At 51.4% G+C, this 17,323-nt stretch overlaps 2 protein-coding genes across 5 annotated transcripts in view; one reads left to right on the top strand and one right to left on the bottom strand.

The window, feature by feature from the left end:
• Window positions 1-11,114, bottom strand: part of CFAP99 (cilia and flagella associated protein 99) — a 42,638-nt gene extending 31,524 nt beyond the window's left edge. Inside the window, exons 1-3 of one of the 3 annotated variants that reach the window (XM_084797801.1) lie at window positions 10,993-11,114; window positions 10,832-10,905; window positions 1,564-1,692 (exon numbers count right to left, since the gene is read on the bottom strand). In XM_084797801.1, coding sequence (XP_084653927.1) covers window positions 1,564-1,677 — 114 coding nt within the window. In that variant the 5' untranslated portion in view covers window positions 1,678-1,692; window positions 10,832-10,905; window positions 10,993-11,114. The remainder of the gene's footprint in view (window positions 1-1,563; window positions 1,693-10,831; window positions 10,906-10,992) is intronic. The other 2 variants (XM_084797802.1, XM_084797803.1) reach the window with 2 other exon arrangements.
• Window positions 11,115-11,249: 135 nt separating this feature from the next.
• The window catches only part of ZFYVE28 (zinc finger FYVE-type containing 28), a 92,661-nt gene continuing 86,587 nt past the window's right edge, over window positions 11,250-17,323 (top strand). For both annotated transcript variants that reach the window (XM_084797789.1, XM_084797790.1), the window contains exon 1: window positions 11,250-11,655. In XM_084797789.1, the coding sequence (XP_084653915.1) occupies window positions 11,617-11,655 (39 nt within the window). In that variant the 5' untranslated portion in view covers window positions 11,250-11,616. The remainder of the gene's footprint in view (window positions 11,656-17,323) is intronic.

Consider the following 17,323-nt stretch of genomic DNA (forward strand, 5'->3'; position numbering starts at 1 on the left):
TGGCAAGGATAGTGGAGGAACAAATGGACTGCTCAACAAGTACCAGGAAGGGAGGCAGTGCGGCAGTGGAGTGGGCACGGGGATGGGTAGGAGAACCGGGAGGGCACAGTGATGTGGAGAGGCTCTGCAGGGAGGACACGGTCTGTGTCATGTCTGCGGGGAGATCAGAGTCTAGGAGGGCGGTGCTCTGAACAGAGAGACGAGAGAGAGAGCTTTCGCTGTGAATAGGACAAGGGCTATACCAGGGCTGAGGCAAGAGGTGGCGGGGATGGGGGGGAAACAGGTGCGCATATCACCTGGCAAGGAAGAGACACAGTTCTTGATGACTGGGCTTGGGCTGCTGAGATGAGCTGCTTGTCGGGGCTCATGGGGACCGAGAGATAGATATGCTCCAGACTGGACATATATGCTACTTACCATTGGGTGCAAGAGTCTAGGATTGGGAAGAGGGGTCTGTGCTGGATAGAGGAACTGGATCTAGTAGCAGGTAGGGTGACTCTCCGGAGTATCCCCACAAGGAGAGGCCTCAGCCTCTGGGGAAAGGAGACTCAGAGCAGGGAGTGTCCAGAGGGCCAGTCAGAATGCTGCAGAGCTGGTGTGTAGGATGCCGACCTGGGCAGAAGCTGGAGCTGACCATAAAGAGGGTGGCAAGAGCCGGGCGTGGTGGCGCACGCCTTTAATCCCAGCACTCGGGAGGCAGAGGCAGGCGGATCGCTGTGAGTTCGAGGCCAGCCTGGTATACAGAGTGAGTCCAGGACAGCCAAGGCTACACAGAGAAACCCTGTCTCAAAAGACCAAAAAAAAAAAAAAAAAAAAAGAGGGTGGCAAGTCGGCTGGGTGAGGGATGTGCTTTAACCATCCAAAACTCACATGGAGGCATAGCGGCCATTGTGACGGGCTCAGGTGGGACATTCCGGAGACACACTCTGCCTGTCTGCCTCTCTCTCCCCTTCTGTGGTGGACCACACTGCTGCCTCTGTCTTGGATGTCTCAGTTTCCAGAACCTTGAGAGTTACTTTCTGTGCAATTTCCCTAGCCTCAGGCTTGTTATAGCAGTGCTCACAGACTGAGGCAGGGCTGCGGGGAGGGGGAAACCACCAACCAGACTCTACTAGAGGCCTCTTCTGCGACATATAACCCACGGTGCACTGTGGCCCTAACTCCCTGCTTCCCTCATTGATGCTGTCCACACAGTCACAGCTTTTCCTATGAGGGAACATCTGTCATAATGAGCCATGGAAGTTTTTTGTTTGTTTGTTTTTGAGACAAGGTTTCTCTGTGTAGCCTTGGCTGACCTGGACTGTATAGACCAGGCTGGCCTTTGACTCACAGTGATCCACCTGCCTGACATGGAAGTTTTGTAGCTCTGGGGAGCCAGGTCTAATGGGCATTGTGGGTGCTGGAAGCCTTCTTGTGACTAAGGGGTCCAGCCTGCTAGCCTTGTCTCACACTTCTCCACAAAGGAAGGGTTGGATCTCATGCTATTTGCCTGAGAGTGAATTGCTAGGTGACACATATCACTGAAGTGGTCTCCCGGAACCCCAGGGGCTACCCTGACCCTACCTGCTGTAAGGAGGTGGACACCGTCTCCAGGAACTGCTCAGGGTTGTCCTTATGAGGCTTAAATTTGTCAAGTTGCTCTATCACAGTCTCAATGCACTTTCCATAGTAGGTCATCTTTGGAGCAGAGTTCTAAAACAAACCGACACAGGTCACATTATCCAGAGCCTCTGCGTTATCAGTTTGGCTGTTGGCAGAAGTGGTTGCAGGATCCTCACCCACACCAGCAGGAAATCCACGAGGGTTCTGGGTTGAACAGTGAGATTTTGGACATTAAGGGTTTGGGTTCAGGTAAACTCAAACTCACTAGTTGGTTAGTTCATCTCAAGCCTCTGCTGCCCAGGGGGTCTGTTTGGCATTGGTGAGCCCACCATTAGGTCACCACTTAGCTCCAGCCTCAGCCCTCTCTGCCCTAGGTTTCAAGGCAGCCACCGAAGCCCCATAGCAATGCTGTGGGTAGGGTGACCTCTAGAAAGGGCTCAGGGCAGAAAGCAGGCCTCTGAACACCCCTCAGTGCAGCTGGAAGGGTGGCTGGTTTCTCAGCAGGTTCTACCCAGAGCAGGTGAAGATGATGGAGTCACAAAGGCTGTGAAGTTCCCAGGTGCTTTGGCATGTGAATGGCATGACCTATGCTCAGAAATGTAATAAATAGAAACAATTACAAACATTCAACTAAAATAAAAATGAGGCCAAGCCGGGCGTGGTGGCGCACGCCTTTAATCCTAGCACTCGGGAGGCAGAGGCAGGTGGATCGCTGTGAGTTCGAGGCCAGCCTGGACTACAAAAGCAAGTCTAGGTCAGCCAAGGCTACACAGAGAAACCTTGTCTTGAAAAACCAAAATAAAATAACATAAAATAAAATAAAAATAAAAATAAAAATGAGGCCAGCTTGCTCTACATAGGGAGTTCCAGGACAGCCATGGCTACACAGAGAAACCGATAGATAGATAGATAGATGTGATGCAAATATCTGGCATGCAGGATATCTGATATGTGATCCTGTGAAAGGGCCATTCAACCACCAAAGGGGTCAAGACACAGGTTGAGAATCGCTGCTCTAGGGTAACAGTTAACGGGTGGTGAGATGAGCCAGCCAGAGGGAGAGAATGAGGTTCGCCTGCCATCTCCCTGGGAAAGGCTGGGATGACTGCTTCCCTAAGGGCCAGAGTCCCCAGGTACCCTGGCTGCATTCTGTGCCAGCGAGACCACACCTGGGGCCTGACCCAGGAACATAGGTTCCTCCAGCCTCTCTGAGACTGGCCTCAAGGAGTCTGGAAACTGGTTTCAAGCCCTGGTGCCATGGACAGGTTCTAGGGGCACAATAAGGAAGCTCCACGAGCACGGAGGGGAGGCATAGCTTGGACTCCATCCCTGCTCAGTCCATGACGACAAGCACCAGAGCACCTTTTCTCATGCCTAGAAACCCATGGGGCCATCTCATGGTAGAGTCCTCATGGGTCAGTGGGGTCTTGATGATAAGAGGCAGGAGGAGAGGGTAGCCTTCTGCTTGGACAATGCCAGAGTAAATCCATCACACACAGTTCCACACCTGCCTAATGCAGCCAGATTACAGTGTTAGATATGGCAAGAGGTCTGGGGCTGACCTGCACCCTCTGAAGCCCACCTCCCTGAAGACTGTCCGCTGGGGCCATTCTACCCCATAAGGACCATCTACTGCTGGAGGGCTGGAGAGTAGGAGAGAGCGCTCTGAGGGCTCCTAGGGTCCTCTCCTTTCCCTCTCTGGCTATTCAATTACGTCTACTGAGCTTCCTGGTGAGAGAATTGAATGCTAAGAGAAGGCTTCTGGGAACTACTGCCCACTCTGCTCCCCATCCCATGATGCACTTTGACTGAGCAATCGATGGGCTTTGTGCCCAGTGGCCATTTCACCCTCCCTCTGAATGTGGCTTCCTCTCTTAAGAGGCACAGAGAAGGCCAGACGCTTAGCCCTGCTGACATGGGTACATTCAAGCACAAGAGGCCAGGAAGCATTTTCTGGGACATTGCTTCATGGCCAGGACACCTATGGCTTCCCCTCTGGCTTTGTGGGGGCGCCTCCAGACTAAGTGAGCCTGGTGACCTGATGTTTGTTATTCAGGGAGCTGCATCTGGAGCCCCTCCCTGAGACCACACCTGCCAGACTGTGTCCTGGAGGTCTGTTCCTGTCCTGGCTCTACCCTTGTCTGGCTAGTCCTGCAAGTCCTGATGTCATTAGCCATGCAGGACCTTTGCCCTCTTTCTCTGGAACAGCTCTTGGGGCCCTTTGTTTTACTCTGGATCTCTCCTAAGTGGAAAACAATCTCAGACACTCCAGGAATCTTGGCTTAAGGGAGCTCTGAGGGTGTGGGGAGATCCTTTCTCCTCTCTCTCTCTCTCTCTCTCTCTCTCTCTCTCTCTCTCTCTCTTTCTCTGTGGGAGGGGGTTATGCCTGGACTCCTAAAGCACTATTTAACAAGTTCTCCAACTCCTAGTTATGAGTCTCTTGGTGGTAAACATGGTGCTGTCAGGTAGCTCAGGAGAGAACATTAGTTCTGAAAAGATATATCTCTACAGTTTTTAGTATGTGCCACAGCAAGACCTAGTTTTTCTCAGCCAAGTGCAAGCAGTGAACAAAAGGCATAGTTTGCAGCAAGCGCTGACGCACACAGCCCAGGACTCTGACAGTGTCAGAAGCCTTGCTGGGGGTGGTGGGTGCAGGCTCCTCCACTGTCAGTTAATTGTGTTCAAGGAATCCTTTGCCTCTGGCTTCATGCCTGAGCTGGAGGATGGGTCTAGGTGAATCCTTGATTCCATTCACTTGGTCTCCCAGCCTGGCCCCTCACCACGCACAGAAACTAATCTGATGTTCCTGAGGGCATTGGGTGGGGGTGGGGACAGCAGCGGGCCCAGAGCTTTGGCCCTGGTTCCTGTGGGCCGAATGGAGAGGTGAGGTCTCAGTTCCCAGGTTCTCAGCTGCTGTGGGACCCAGAGGGGTCTCCTCAGCATGTCACAAGCCCTTCAGTCCTAAGTCACAGCCTCGGACTCCTCTTCCTTCACTGGGGTCTTTCACTGGCTTAGAAGCTTCTTCATATATGTCCCCCGCCCCCAACCTCAAATCCTCTGTCCTTTCTCTTCCCACAAGCTTAGGCGATCTCTAATATCTGGGTTGGACACTCACACACCCGAGGCCTGCCCTCTTTGCCTGAGAGTCTCTTCTGGAAACCTCTGACATCAATTCAACGCCCGTTAAGCCTCAGCGAGTGTGGTGAGCAGGCCCTATCTCTCACTTGGATCTGTCCTATGCCTACAATAATCTGTGAATGATGAATGCAAACGTGTAAGTACACTGAAACAGGCGCCTCATCTAATCTGAAAGACAGCCACAGGTGGCCAGGATAAAAGCGACTGAAACATCACATGGACTGAACCTAGGGCCTCTATCATGATAGGCTTCTGTCACCCAGCTTCATTCAGGCCCATATTGACTTTTGAAAAAATAGAATGTTGCCGGGCGTGGTGGCGCACGCCTTTAATCCCAGCACTCGGGAGGCAGAGGCAGGCGGATCGCTGTGAGTTCGAGGCCAGCCTGGTCTACAAAGCGAGTCCAGGATAGCCAAGGCTACACAGAGAAACCCTGTCTCGAAAAACCAAAAAAAAAAATAAAAAATAAAAAATAGAATGTCAGCCGGTGGTGGTGGTGGTGGTGGCGGCGGCGGCGGCGGCGGCGGTGGCTGCAGAGGCAGGTGGATCTCTGTGAGTTTGATGCCAGCCTGGTCTACAAAGTGAGTCTAGGACAGCCAAGGCTACACAGAGAAACCCTGTCTCGAAAAACAACAACAACAAAGAAAGAAAGAAAGAAGAATGTCTTTTATTCATTGACAGTTTTATACATGTAGACAGTGTGTTTTGGAATATTCATCCCCACATAATGACTTTGTAAATCATCTATTTTTCTAAACCTTTACTAACAGGAGTTATACAAAACACTTCAGTTTTATTGTCTCCTTTAATTGGGGGGGGGATAGTTGCTCTGGTAGTATTTTCTAAGGAAATAAGAAAACAAAGACCAGCTGGAGAGATAGCTCAGTGGTTAAGAACATGTACTGGGGCCTGGAGAGATGACTCAGCGGTTAAGAGCACTGTCTGCTCTTCCAGAGGTCCTGAGTTCAATTCCCAGCAACGGCATGGTGGCTTACAAGCATATATACTGGGATCCGATGTTCTCTTGTGGTGTGCAGGTGTACATGCAGATAGAACATTCATATATAAAATAAATAAATCTTAAAAAAAATAAAAAAAGAACATCCACTGCTCTTGCAGAGGACCAGGTTTGGTTCCCAGCACCTACACAGGACAACTCACACCTGCCTTTACTCCAGTTCCAGGGGTATCTGATGCTTTCTTTTGGTTTCTGTAGGCAACTGTACAAACGTGTGCACATACATAATAAAAATAAAAATAAAATCTTTTAAAAAAAGAAAGAGAGAGAGAGAACAAAACTCATGTTAAGAAGTTTGGGGCCAGGAGTGTGACACACACCTTTAATCCTAGCACTCAGGAGGCAGAGGCAGGCATATCACTGTGAGTTCCAGGCCAGCCTGGTCTACATAGTAAGTTCAGGACAGCCAAGGCTAACATAGAGAGACCCTGTCTAAAAAAAAAAAAAGAAAGAAAGAAAGAAAGAAAAAGAAAAAGAAAAAATAAGTTGGGGGCTGAAGAGATGGCTCAGAGGTTAAGAGCACTGGCTGCTCTTCCAAAGGTCCTGAGTCCAGTTCCCAGCAACCACACAGTAGCTCACAGCCATCTATAATGAGATCTGGTACCCTCTTCTGTCATGCAGGAGTTACATGCAGGCAGAGCATTGAATACATAATAAATAAATAAATCTTAAAAAAAAAAAAAAGAAGTTTGGAGTTAGGAATCTGGTTCCATTATGCCCAAAGAGATTTTCTTTCTGTGTGAGCCTGAGGCCTGGCCTTAAAAGCCTCAGTTGAGGCCTGGAGAGATGGCTCAGAGGTTAAGAGCACTGGCTGCTCTTCCAAAGGTCCTGAGTCCAATTCCCAGCAACCACATGGTGGCTCACAGCCATCCATAATGAGATCTGGTGCCCTCCTCCGGCCTGAAGGTGTACATGCAGGCAGAGCACTGTATATGCAATTAAAAAAAAAAACATTAAAAAAAAAAAAGTCTCACTTGAGCCCTGAAGATAAAGTGAAATAAAGGAGAACCGCCCCCACACAGCCCAGGACTCAGAGCGAAGAACATAGGCAGTCAAGGAGCATTTACAGACTTGGTGTTAAGAGTGCTAGGCTGGGACTCAGCTGGGCAGCCCTAGCTTAAAACCCACGGTGGATTCCATCCTCAGCACCGAGGAGAACAAAACACAGACCTGATTGTCTGGAAACAATGCTGAAGACTGAATTTTCTTCCCCTCATCAGGTTAAGGTACAGTCCCTGAAGGCAGGGGGTGGGTCATAGCAGCAGGAGTCCGGCCAATGGCCACACCGAGTGCACAAAAGGGTGGATGCACCCTAGTGCTCGGCTGGACTTCTCTGTTATACAGTCCAGGAATCCTAGGAATTGTCCTGGCCACATTTAAGATGGGCGTGTCTGGCTGGAGAGATGGCTCACCGGTTAAGAGCCCTGGATGCTTTTTCAGAGGTCCTGAGTTCAATTCCCAGCAACCACATGGTGGCTCACAACCATCTATTATGAGATCTGGTTTCCTCTTCTGGTGTCCACAAAAACAGAGACCGCTTATACCGCCCGGTGCGGTGGCGCAAGCCTGTAATCCCAGCACTTAGGAGGAAGAGTCAGGTGGACCTACAAAGCCTGGTCTACAAAGTAAGTCCAGGATAGCCAAGGCTACACCGAGAATCCTGTTTCAAAAAACCAAAACCAAAAAACCCAGAGCACTCATATTCATAAAATAAATAAATCTCAAAAAAGAAAAAAAAAAAGGATGTGTCTTTCCAAGTCAGTTATGTCTTCTCACCCAGGCAGGCCCGTTGGGAGGTCTCTCAGGTGGTCTAGATCCTGATGACACACTAAGCATCATTAGCTGCTCTGGTTTTCCTTTTTCAGTAAGTTTCCAATGTAGAGGGCAGAGGTCTTGGCTGGATTTTTGTGGCTGGCCTGCCCAGGGCTGCCAGGGAGCAAGGGGTGTTTCCTGCTTCAGTCAAGGAGGACTGAAGGAATCAATCTGAGCCCTCCCCAATCAAGAGTGGACCTTGGTAGAAGGATCCAAAAGAAGTGAATGAAAACAAAACAAAACAAAACCAAAAACCCAAAAACCCAAAAACCAAGCTGGAGGTGGGGAGGGAGCCCTTGGGAGCCTAGCCTGCCTCTAACTAACCCAGCCTGACCGCTCTGCTCTCTGTGGGGTGGAGGGTCCCTTGCAGGGATCTGCACTCATACCTGTGGCAAAGAGCAGGTGCCCTGTGAGAGTGGCATGAGGGAGAGGATGCCTGGATTCTGAGTCCTCTCTGAAACTCATCTAAAACTTGTCAATACAATCACCCTATGGGTAGGAAATGGGCCAGGCTCAGCCAACTCCATGCTTTGAGCACGTCAAACTTTACTTATTTCTGATTCATTATTATTTTTTTGGTTTTTTTTTGTTGTTGTTGTTTTTCTTGTTCATTTTGGTTTGAGGAAGGTGAGCTTGATATGTAACAGAGGCTGACCTTAAATTCTCCATCCTCCTGCCTCTTGCTTTCCCAGTGCTGGGATCACATGCCCACACATCCACACCCAGACTCAGCTTTATTTTAAAGGTCTGTTTGTTTACCTGCTTTAAGTACTAGAGCTACAACCTGGCATGTCTCGCTAGGTAGTTACGTCCTATACTGAGCCACATCCCAACTGCCTCGGCTTTTAGTTTACAGGTGAGAATTGAGATGTGGTTCCTAAGCGGATTGATTTCCTTAACACACGGCCATTTAACTCCCTTCTCTCAGCCTGTCTCAGCGATCTGGCACTTGAGGTGACCTGGAAGGCAGGCTGAAGCAAGCAAGGAGGGCTCACGTCTATCAGACACAAACCAGTTCAACAGTCTCAGCCAGAAGACCCCAAACGCATGCTCTCTTCTCACACCTAAAGCTGCTCAGCTCAGTGTGGCTACCAACGCACCCCCTCTGGCTTTCGCTTCCTTCCTGAGCAATGTGTCCTGGCCTTTATTTGGGTCTATTGCTGCCCAACTGGGGGGTGACATTTTCCAGCCTCCCCGGAAGCTGCCTACGGCTGTGTGTACACGTTCTTCCAGCAGTGAGAAATACTAGAGAATAAACTTGGGGACAGATGACCTGAAATGGAGGGCATTGCTTTCTTCTCTTTCCCAGTAAGTTCACGGGCTTAGGAGGTGAAGGCAAGAACCAGCGCAGCCATCCCGAATCCTGAGGAAACAGGTTAAGGATGGTAGCCAGGAAAGCTGGTTCCCGCTGTACTTCCAGGGTTACCTCTTCACACAGTTCTCTCTTTTTTTTTTTAAAGTATGTTTATTTTAATTATTTACTATGTGTCTGAGTAATCTGTCTTCACGCACATCAGAAGAAGGTTATCAGATCCCATTCTAGATGGTGGCAAGCCACCTTGTGGTTGCTGGGATTCGAACTTAGGACCTTTGGAAGGGCAGCCAATACTCTTAACCACTGAGCCATCTTTCCAGCCCCATTTTTTTCCCCCTGGGGTTCTGGCATGCTGAAGTTCTTCTGCTAACAAAGCCAACACTTCACTGATTGAGCCCCCAGAAGCAGCTTTTATGACGGGAGAGTGTGGTGTTGTGGACATATTGACTCTAAGGTGATATAAGGAAGAACAGGCAAACTGGTCTGACAAGTGTTTGTTTATAAAGCCACGTGGCTTCCTGTAATTACCCAGGAATGGGCAGAAGCGCAGCTTACAAGGAGTAAGCGGTGGGGCCACAAGGCTAAGCGGGTCCAGGCCGAGGGGGCTAAGGGAAGATGCAGGAGCTGCTGGGGCAGAGGCGGGTGCACACGCTGTTTCACTCGAGAGGTAGTTAGTAGGGTTACCTGTTCTTTTGTGTTTGTTTTCTTTTAAGATTTATTTATTTAGTATGTATACAGTGTTTTGCCTGCATGTATACCTGCATGACAGAAGAAGCCATTAAATCACATTATAGATGGTTATGAGTCATCATATGGTTGTGGGAATTGAACTCAGGACCTTTGGAAGAGAAGCCGGTGCTCTTAAGCTCCTAGCCATCTCTCTAGCCCCTTGTTTGTTTGTTTGTTTATTTCAAGACAGGGTTTCTCTGTGTAGCCTTGGCTGTCCTGGAATCACTTTGTAGACCAGGCTGGCCTTGAACTCACAGCAATCCGCCTGCCTCTGCCTTCCGAGTGCTGGGATATATAAGGTGTGCACCACCACCTATATTCTTAACAGCTGGAGATGAAAGCTGAGACCTATCACTGAATTAAGCAGCTCTGAGATCAAGGACGACTTTGGAAAAGTCCTTCGGAGTTGTGGTTGGAGAGAAATCTGATTGGAGCTTGTTCAAGAAAAAACAGGCAGAACAGAGTGGGGCCAGGAAGCTCTTCCAGAGGGGCACAAGCAGGAGAGATTTGGTAGATAGAGGGAAACGGGAAAAGCATCCAGAAACCACAATGCAAGGGGAACAATTCTTCTGGGCCTGGGAGGCTGGACTCCCGTTGAATTTAATTAAATGGATAGAGAGGTCAGAGAGCCCAGGAAGGTAGCACCTAGATCCTAGCCAGGGTAACTCAGAGGAACAGGAAGTCTGCGAGGGACAGGAGCAAGCTCCACTCCTTTCCTGCTCCGTTTCAGACCAGCGGGAGAGGTGGCTATGGTGGGGGTCAGGTGAAAGGAAAAATTGTAATGGGCAGGTGCACCTGGGGGTGTTTGTGCTCTTCCTCTGTGCCTGGGAACTTTAGGTGGGATCACATATTTGTTCTCAGCTGACTTCTTCTTCTTCGTCTGTTTTTTGAGAGAAGGTTTCTCTGTGTAGCCTCGGCTGTCCTGGACTCACTTTGTAGACCAAGCTGGCCTCGAACCCACAGCGATCCACCTGCCTCTGCCTCCTGAGTGCTGGGATTAAAGGCGTGTGCCACCAGCGCCCGGCTCAGCTGACTTCTTGGTAAGCGATAAAGCCTCAGATTTCTGGCTAGCTTTGTTTGTGTGTTTACAGATACCAATTAAGGCACTGCTGAGGAGGTAGTGCATCACAGAAAATTATCTTAAAACAAACAAACAACAAACTACCGTTTTTAAAAAAGCGTGGCGATTTAAGGGGAGGTTGTGGAAAGCACCCTACCTTTAATCTGGCAGGTGGGAAGAGCGCAGAGGTAGCCTGCTATGGCCAGAAAATAGGAAGCGAGGATTTGAGACCTGGAGACAACGAGTTAGTGAGAAGACCTGAGGATGGGCTGCGCCTGTCTCCCAGTGGCAGCCCCTCGCCCTAACCTGCCCGCCTACCTGCGGGCCTCCAGGCCTCCCGAGGCTTCACCTGCCCCAGCGTCGTCACTCTAAGCTCCGCGGGCCAGAGCCCTCACCAGCCAGCGCTCGCACCTGCAGCTTGCCTGGACGTCGTTTAGGAGCCGTCACCTAGCAACGCCGCGCGGTGGGCGCTGGGACCTGTAGTCCTCAGCCGTCCTCCCTGGGTGCGCTTCCAGAGCTGGGTGCGGCGTGGCTCTGGGCGCGGATTGGCGGCCTCACCCGGCCCGCCCCACCCGCCACTCGCGGCGGGTCGGGGGTGTGCGACGCCTTCAGCGCATGTGCGACCGTGACCCGCGGAGGCGCGGGGTGCCCGCAAGCCGTGAGACGCTGTGCTCCCTGTGCCCGCGCCTTTCCGCGCTCCCGCGCGCCCGCCCGCCCGCGGGTTTGGGTCGGCGGCGCGCCGCTCGCTGAGCATCCTTCCGGCCGCGCACCTGCCCCGCGCACCTGCAGCCAGCTGCTAGGCGCTCGGCGCTGCGCTCACGGTCGGCTTGCTCCGGTGGGTCCCGGCCCTGCCTGCGTGTCCTCTCCGTGCCGCAGCTGGGCCCGGGCGCAGCGCTGCGGAGGGCGAGGGCCGCCCGGAGCGCGGCCCGGGCCGGCGCGGCGATGATGAACAGGTTCCGAAAGTGGCTGTACAAACCCAAGGTGAGCGGCTCCAGCTGCGGACCATGTCCCGGCGTCGCGCTTTCCCCCCTCCAGTTCCTTTACCTTGAAGGATCCCTCTTTGATAAAGACAGACTTCATTTTCCCGGCCCTGTCTGAGTCCCCTCTCTCCGTTTCCTGCGATGCCCCTTCCCTGCATTCCGCGACTTGGACACTCGTGTACCTGGCCAGTACAGACTGCTCTTTCCTAAATCCAGTACCAAACGGGGCGCTTTCTTTCGGGCCTGGGTGTACTATCATGTCCCCTCTCCCTCCTCGTCTCGGTACTGGATGCGTCCCAGCTCGCATCCAGCGGTCCCAGTCTGCATGCTCAGAAACCCTACTTCTCTTGGTTCTCTCCTGCCGCACCGCAGATTCCCCTTCATCTTTCCTCTCCACAATAATTCTGGCCTAGGATAGTGGATCTTCACCCTTCCTTTGCACTTGTGAACCGATCTTCTCCTCATTTCCCTTTCTCCAATCCCTAGGCTTTGGTTAAACCCTGTCTTCCCGTATCTTTAGAGGGTCCTCAAGCCGTGGTCCTGTCTTCTGTCCCAAACCGGACTGATTGGACCTTGGTCCAGTTCGCATCCCTATCCTGGTCTGGTACCCGTCTGCATCCTCTTAGATCTAGGTACAACGCCGGGTGAGGCTCCGGGAGCCTGCAGCTTCCGCGGGCCGGAGGTGCGATTCACTAGCTCGCGCCTCCCTTAGCTACACCAGGTCCGGTCCCGGTGGCGCGCCGCGCCTCGGTAGCTGCGCCAGTCGCACTGCGGGCGCTGCGTCCCCGTCGCCTGCCTGGGGCTGGCGGCCGGAGCCGGACCCAGTGCGCTCTGCTCGCGACTGGGCGGTGCAAAGCTGGGATCCAGCGAAGGTCCGTGACACGCCCGCAGCGTCCAAAACTATGTGTTGGGGGCCAACTGAGCCAGAGGAGGCCAGCGCTGGAGGTCTTCAAGGGGTCACGACCTGGGTGGGGTCACTGCAAAGACTAAGGGCGGGAGGAGTGCAGCGGCTGCGTGCTGGTGTCTCTGAAGTCAGAGGCCTCTTTCTCATTGGCCCACCCAAGGAACTGACCCTTCCCCTGCTGTGACTAGCCACTTTTCTCGGTTTAGGGTTTCTGTCCCAGACTCCATGAATGGTTTCTCCGGGTGGGGTCTCTGTAAAATCATGTCTGCTGGTGCGAGCGTTCTGGAGACAGCTAGTCTATTTGGAAGACTGGCACTCGACGTTTGGGGGACTTCAAAGGATCATGTTTTTTTTGGCCGCCGAGGTCGGGAAGTTTTTCCTTGGGTTGAAGAGTGTTGGGGTGAAGGCTTACAAAGCGTGGAGCCACCCTTGATAGGTCTTGGTCTGACCAGAAGCTAATCTGGATTCTTGTAAGCTGGTGCAGCAGCGATTCGTGCTCCTGTCTTCCTTGCAATGGGGCAAATATACTGGGGGTGGGGGTGGGGGAACTCTTTCGACTCCAGCGATGGGTGTGGTTTGAGCCTGCTTGCTTTTAGCCACGCCCTAGGCGTCTAGCCCTTTTTTTTTTTTTTTTGCTGCAATCCCTTTAATGTGCTCAGTCCTGCCTGCTGTCGATTTGTGGGTCGGCCAGGGGCTGCAGCAGCTCTTGCACTGCATATCTGTACGAGGACTGTTTCCGCCCCCCCCCCCCGCCCCTTTGAGTGACTTTTTAGCACAAGGAAAACAAAACCAAACAACAACAAACCAAAATCAGTGATGAAAAAGTCATTGTGGAGGGGTGGGGGTGGGTTTTACTTTTTCAATAACGAATGACAGGGGGAGCAGATGGGACTGTTTGCATGGCAAGCTACATCCCTGTCTCTGAGAATGTTTGTGGGGGCTCTGGGGCTGCCAGGTGCCGTTTCCCCGCAGTGTGTTCTAAGACCCCCTCCTAAGCTGTTGGAAGGGGAGGAGCAGTGCCGATGTACCCATTGGTTATCACCCATAGCTGAATTCTCAGTGAATTCTCAGTGTCCTTCCCTTGAGGTTGTGCACCGAAGTTAAGGCAGTTGCTTTCCAGGTGCAGGCCATGGCGAGTCGAGAGCTGAGTTAGCGTCTTTGGGTGATTCATCCCGAAGCCCGAGTCCCTTTTGAAAGTGAAGAGAGAGGTTAGATTTCCCCCACAGCTGTCCTGTTCCTCTTTGTCACCTCTTAGTAAGCTGTCTGACACTGTCCTTGACCTCTGGACTTGAGCCACATCACTGTCTCAGATGTCAGCTCTGGCCATGGCTGTCCTGGGAGCTGGCGCCCTGTGGTCAGTCTAATCGTGAGCCATTTCTGGTTGGAGATCTGTCATTGGATTTCAGCGTCTTGATTGTTTGAAGCATTGGCTTGAGTTATGTCATCCTACTAGTTTTCTGTGTGTGTGTGTGTGTGTGTGTGTGTGTGTGTGTGTGTGTGTGTGTTAATTTCAAACCAAAGGTCATATTTTTGCCTCCAGTTATGAACTGAATTTATTTATTTATTTATTCATTCATTCATATTACATCTCAATTGTTATCCCATCCCTTGTATCCTCCCATTCCTCCCTCCCTCCCACTTTCACCCTACTCCCCTCCCCCTATGGCTGTGACTGAGGAGGACCTCCTCCCCCTGGATATGATCATAGGGTATAAAGTCTCTTCTTGGTAGCCTGCTATCCTTCCCCTGAGTGCCACCGGGCCTCCCCATCCAGGGGACGTGGTCAAATATGGGGCACCAGAGTTCATGTGAAAGTCAGTCCCCACTCTTCATGAACTGAATTTTTGTTTCTCCTTCCTGCTTCTTTGAACGTATATTGGCACTGGTGAATGCAGAGTTGGTCCTGAGACGATTCTGGGCTTGGAAGGGTTAAGTGCTGGCTGCTGGGATGTTTGGAGGAGCTTGCTGCTGACAGGGTTCTCCTTTTTCACTTTCCCATTTAGATACACGACTAAAACAACAGTTAAATGTAACTCCTGCTTTGGCTTAAAACTGAACACATACAGACCATGTTCATTGCATGAGGTAGAAATATTTTTGTAAAGCGTCATTATTCCTACAGTAGGAAAAAAGCAATGGGAAATTGCTTGCGGGGAGCATTTTCTCTGTGTAGCCTTGGCTGTCCTGGAATTCGCTCTGTAGACCAGAGATCCACCTGCTTCTGCCTCCCCTGAGTGCTGGAATTAAAGGTGTGTGCCACCATGCTGGGCTTGCATTGATCTTTTTCCCTTCCTTCCTTCCTTCCTTCCTTCCTTCCTTCTTTGAGACAGGGTTTCTCTGTGTAGCCCTGGCTGTCCTGGACTCACTATGTAGACCAGGCCGGCCTCAAACTCACAGCTATCTGCCTGCTTCTGTGGGGGTGGGGGTGGGGGTAGGTGTGTGTGGGGGGTGCCCTGTCCGTTTTGTTTTGTTTTGCTTTGTTTTCCCTTGATGGAGAGCTGTCACACTCCCGTTATTTAGGCTATGGAGGCTGTGAGGGAAAGGCATGTAGGAGAGACTCAGAGGCTGTGCTGTCCACGGTTTGCTTTTCCTTAGAGCTCTTTTGTGCAGGCAAAGACTTTCTCAGGAAGAATGTATGCTTCAGAAAGGCGAGGCAGTCGGTGTCCTCCTTTGAAACAAAGGTCTCCGCTTGATTTTTCTTTTTTCCCTTCGCTATAGCTGACTGGCCTGGGTGGAGATTGCTGGTTACCAGGAGACGGGGAGTTGGCATAAGAGGATGGGGACCCTTGGCAGAGACCCTGCCTACGCTGGGGTTTCTTGGCTGCCATGGAGGTTATTGATGGGCACGGAAGACGCATTTGTACTTCCTGTCTTCGAGGGGGAATTGATTGGTGGGTGGGGTATGGGAGTGGTGGGTGTGGTGTCTACTCAGCCAGTCTCGGGGCTGCTGACCTGCATACCCCTCCTTCGCTGTGGAGTGTTTCCCTGTAGTCCTTCACTGAGTGATGGTTGAGATGCTGTTTGCAAACATTTAGGGTTCAGATTGCAGATGAGATGGCCCCTCACCAAGGAAGCCAGCGAGACTTGCTGGGTGCATTTTCTTTTTTTATTTTGGTTTATTTTTATTTTTATTTTTTATTTTTTAATTTATAATTTTTTTTTTTGTGCTTGGGATTTCTGGATTTGTTTTGTTTTGTTTTGTTTTTGTTTTTGTTTTTGTTTTTTTAGGCAGAGTTTCACTGTGTAGCCTTTGCTGTCCTAGACTCTCTTTGTAGACGAGGCTGGCCTCGAACTCACAGTGATCCGTCTGGCCCTGCCTCTCGAGTGCTGGGATTACAGGCGTGCGCCATCCTGCCCGGCTTATTTTTGGTTTTTTGAGACAGGGTCTCTCTGTGTAGCCTTGGCTGTCCTTGACCTGCTTTGTAGACCATGCTGGCCTCGAACTCACAGCGATCCACCTGCCTCTACCTCCTGAGTGCTGGGATTAAAGGCGTGCCCTACCACGCCCAGCTGCATTTTCTTTTAAGGAATTGCTTTGTTTGTTTATTTTTTATTGCACTTATGTATTTGTTTGTCTTGTGTGCAGGGGTCTGTGCATGCCATGGTGCACTTGTGGCGGTCAAAGGACAACTTTCAGGACTTGGCTCTCCGTCCCATGTGGCACACAGGGATAGAACTCAGGTCTTCAGGCTTAGCAGCAAACACCTTTACCTGCTGAGCCATCTTGTCAGCTCTTTTTAATTAATTAATTAATTAATTTGTGTGTGTGTGTGTGTGTGTGTTTAGGTCAAAGATTGACCTTGAGAATCTTCTTTGATTGCTTTCTGCCTTATTTTTGGAGACTGGGTTCCTCTCCCTTACTCTGTCCTTCCCCCTCCCCCTCTCCCTCTCTTTGGTCTCTCCTCCCCCCCCCCCAGACAAGGTATAGCTTTGGCTGTCCCGTACTCTCATGTAGACAAGGCTGGCCTTGAACTCACAGAGATCTCCTACCTTTGCCTCCCAGAGTGCTGGGATTAAAGGCTGAGAACAGGTTTCTCGATGAACCTGGACATGCTGTTTTGACTAGACTTTCTACCCAGGGAGCCCTGGGAATCCTCCTGGACCCTCCTCCCGACACTGTGGGTCTAGAGGTATTCAGTGCCTGGCTTTTACGTGGTGCTAGGGAACCAAACTCAGGACTCGCGGTTGCACAGCAAACACTTTACCTACTGCCCTACCCTGTAGCCTCAATTGGCCAGGGTCCAGATGCACAGCCAGGAGCCTTTCGAATTCTCCTTCATATTCCAGCGCAAACCCCCCCCCCCAGACTATCCTACTGGCTGCACATCATTGGCCACGCCCCCCACCCCCTACGGTCTGTTCTTCCAAGGGTGTGGGGTACCTGGAAGCACAGTAGTGGGTGGGGCCATGTCTAGGGCTGTGGCAGGAGGGTAGTGGTTCCTGTCTACTACCTTTCTAGAATCTTTCCTCAGACACACATTCTCAGGCTGTGACTTGGGCGGGTTAGGGAGCTTTAAGTGGCTTCGTAGGCCTCCTCTATGTAGGGCTCTTAACAGGAAGCTAGTGTCACTTCCCAGGCTTTCCTGTGGTTTCTATCGTGGGGAGTGTGGGGCCTCACCATTCCTATTGTGAATCTGCAGGGCGAGGGAGGGGCAGCGTTGCGGGCCAGGCGGGGCGTTTTGTTTCTGTGGGACTTTGTCATCTCTCAGGCTCCGTTCCTCCCCGTCAGAGCGGCAGGCTTACTGGAAATGTGTGATATGGTTTC

The sequence above is a fragment of the Acomys minous genome (genome assembly GCF_964271855.1).
Source record: "Acomys minous genome assembly, chromosome: 10".
Taxonomy (NCBI): domain Eukaryota; kingdom Metazoa; phylum Chordata; class Mammalia; order Rodentia; family Muridae; genus Acomys; species Acomys minous.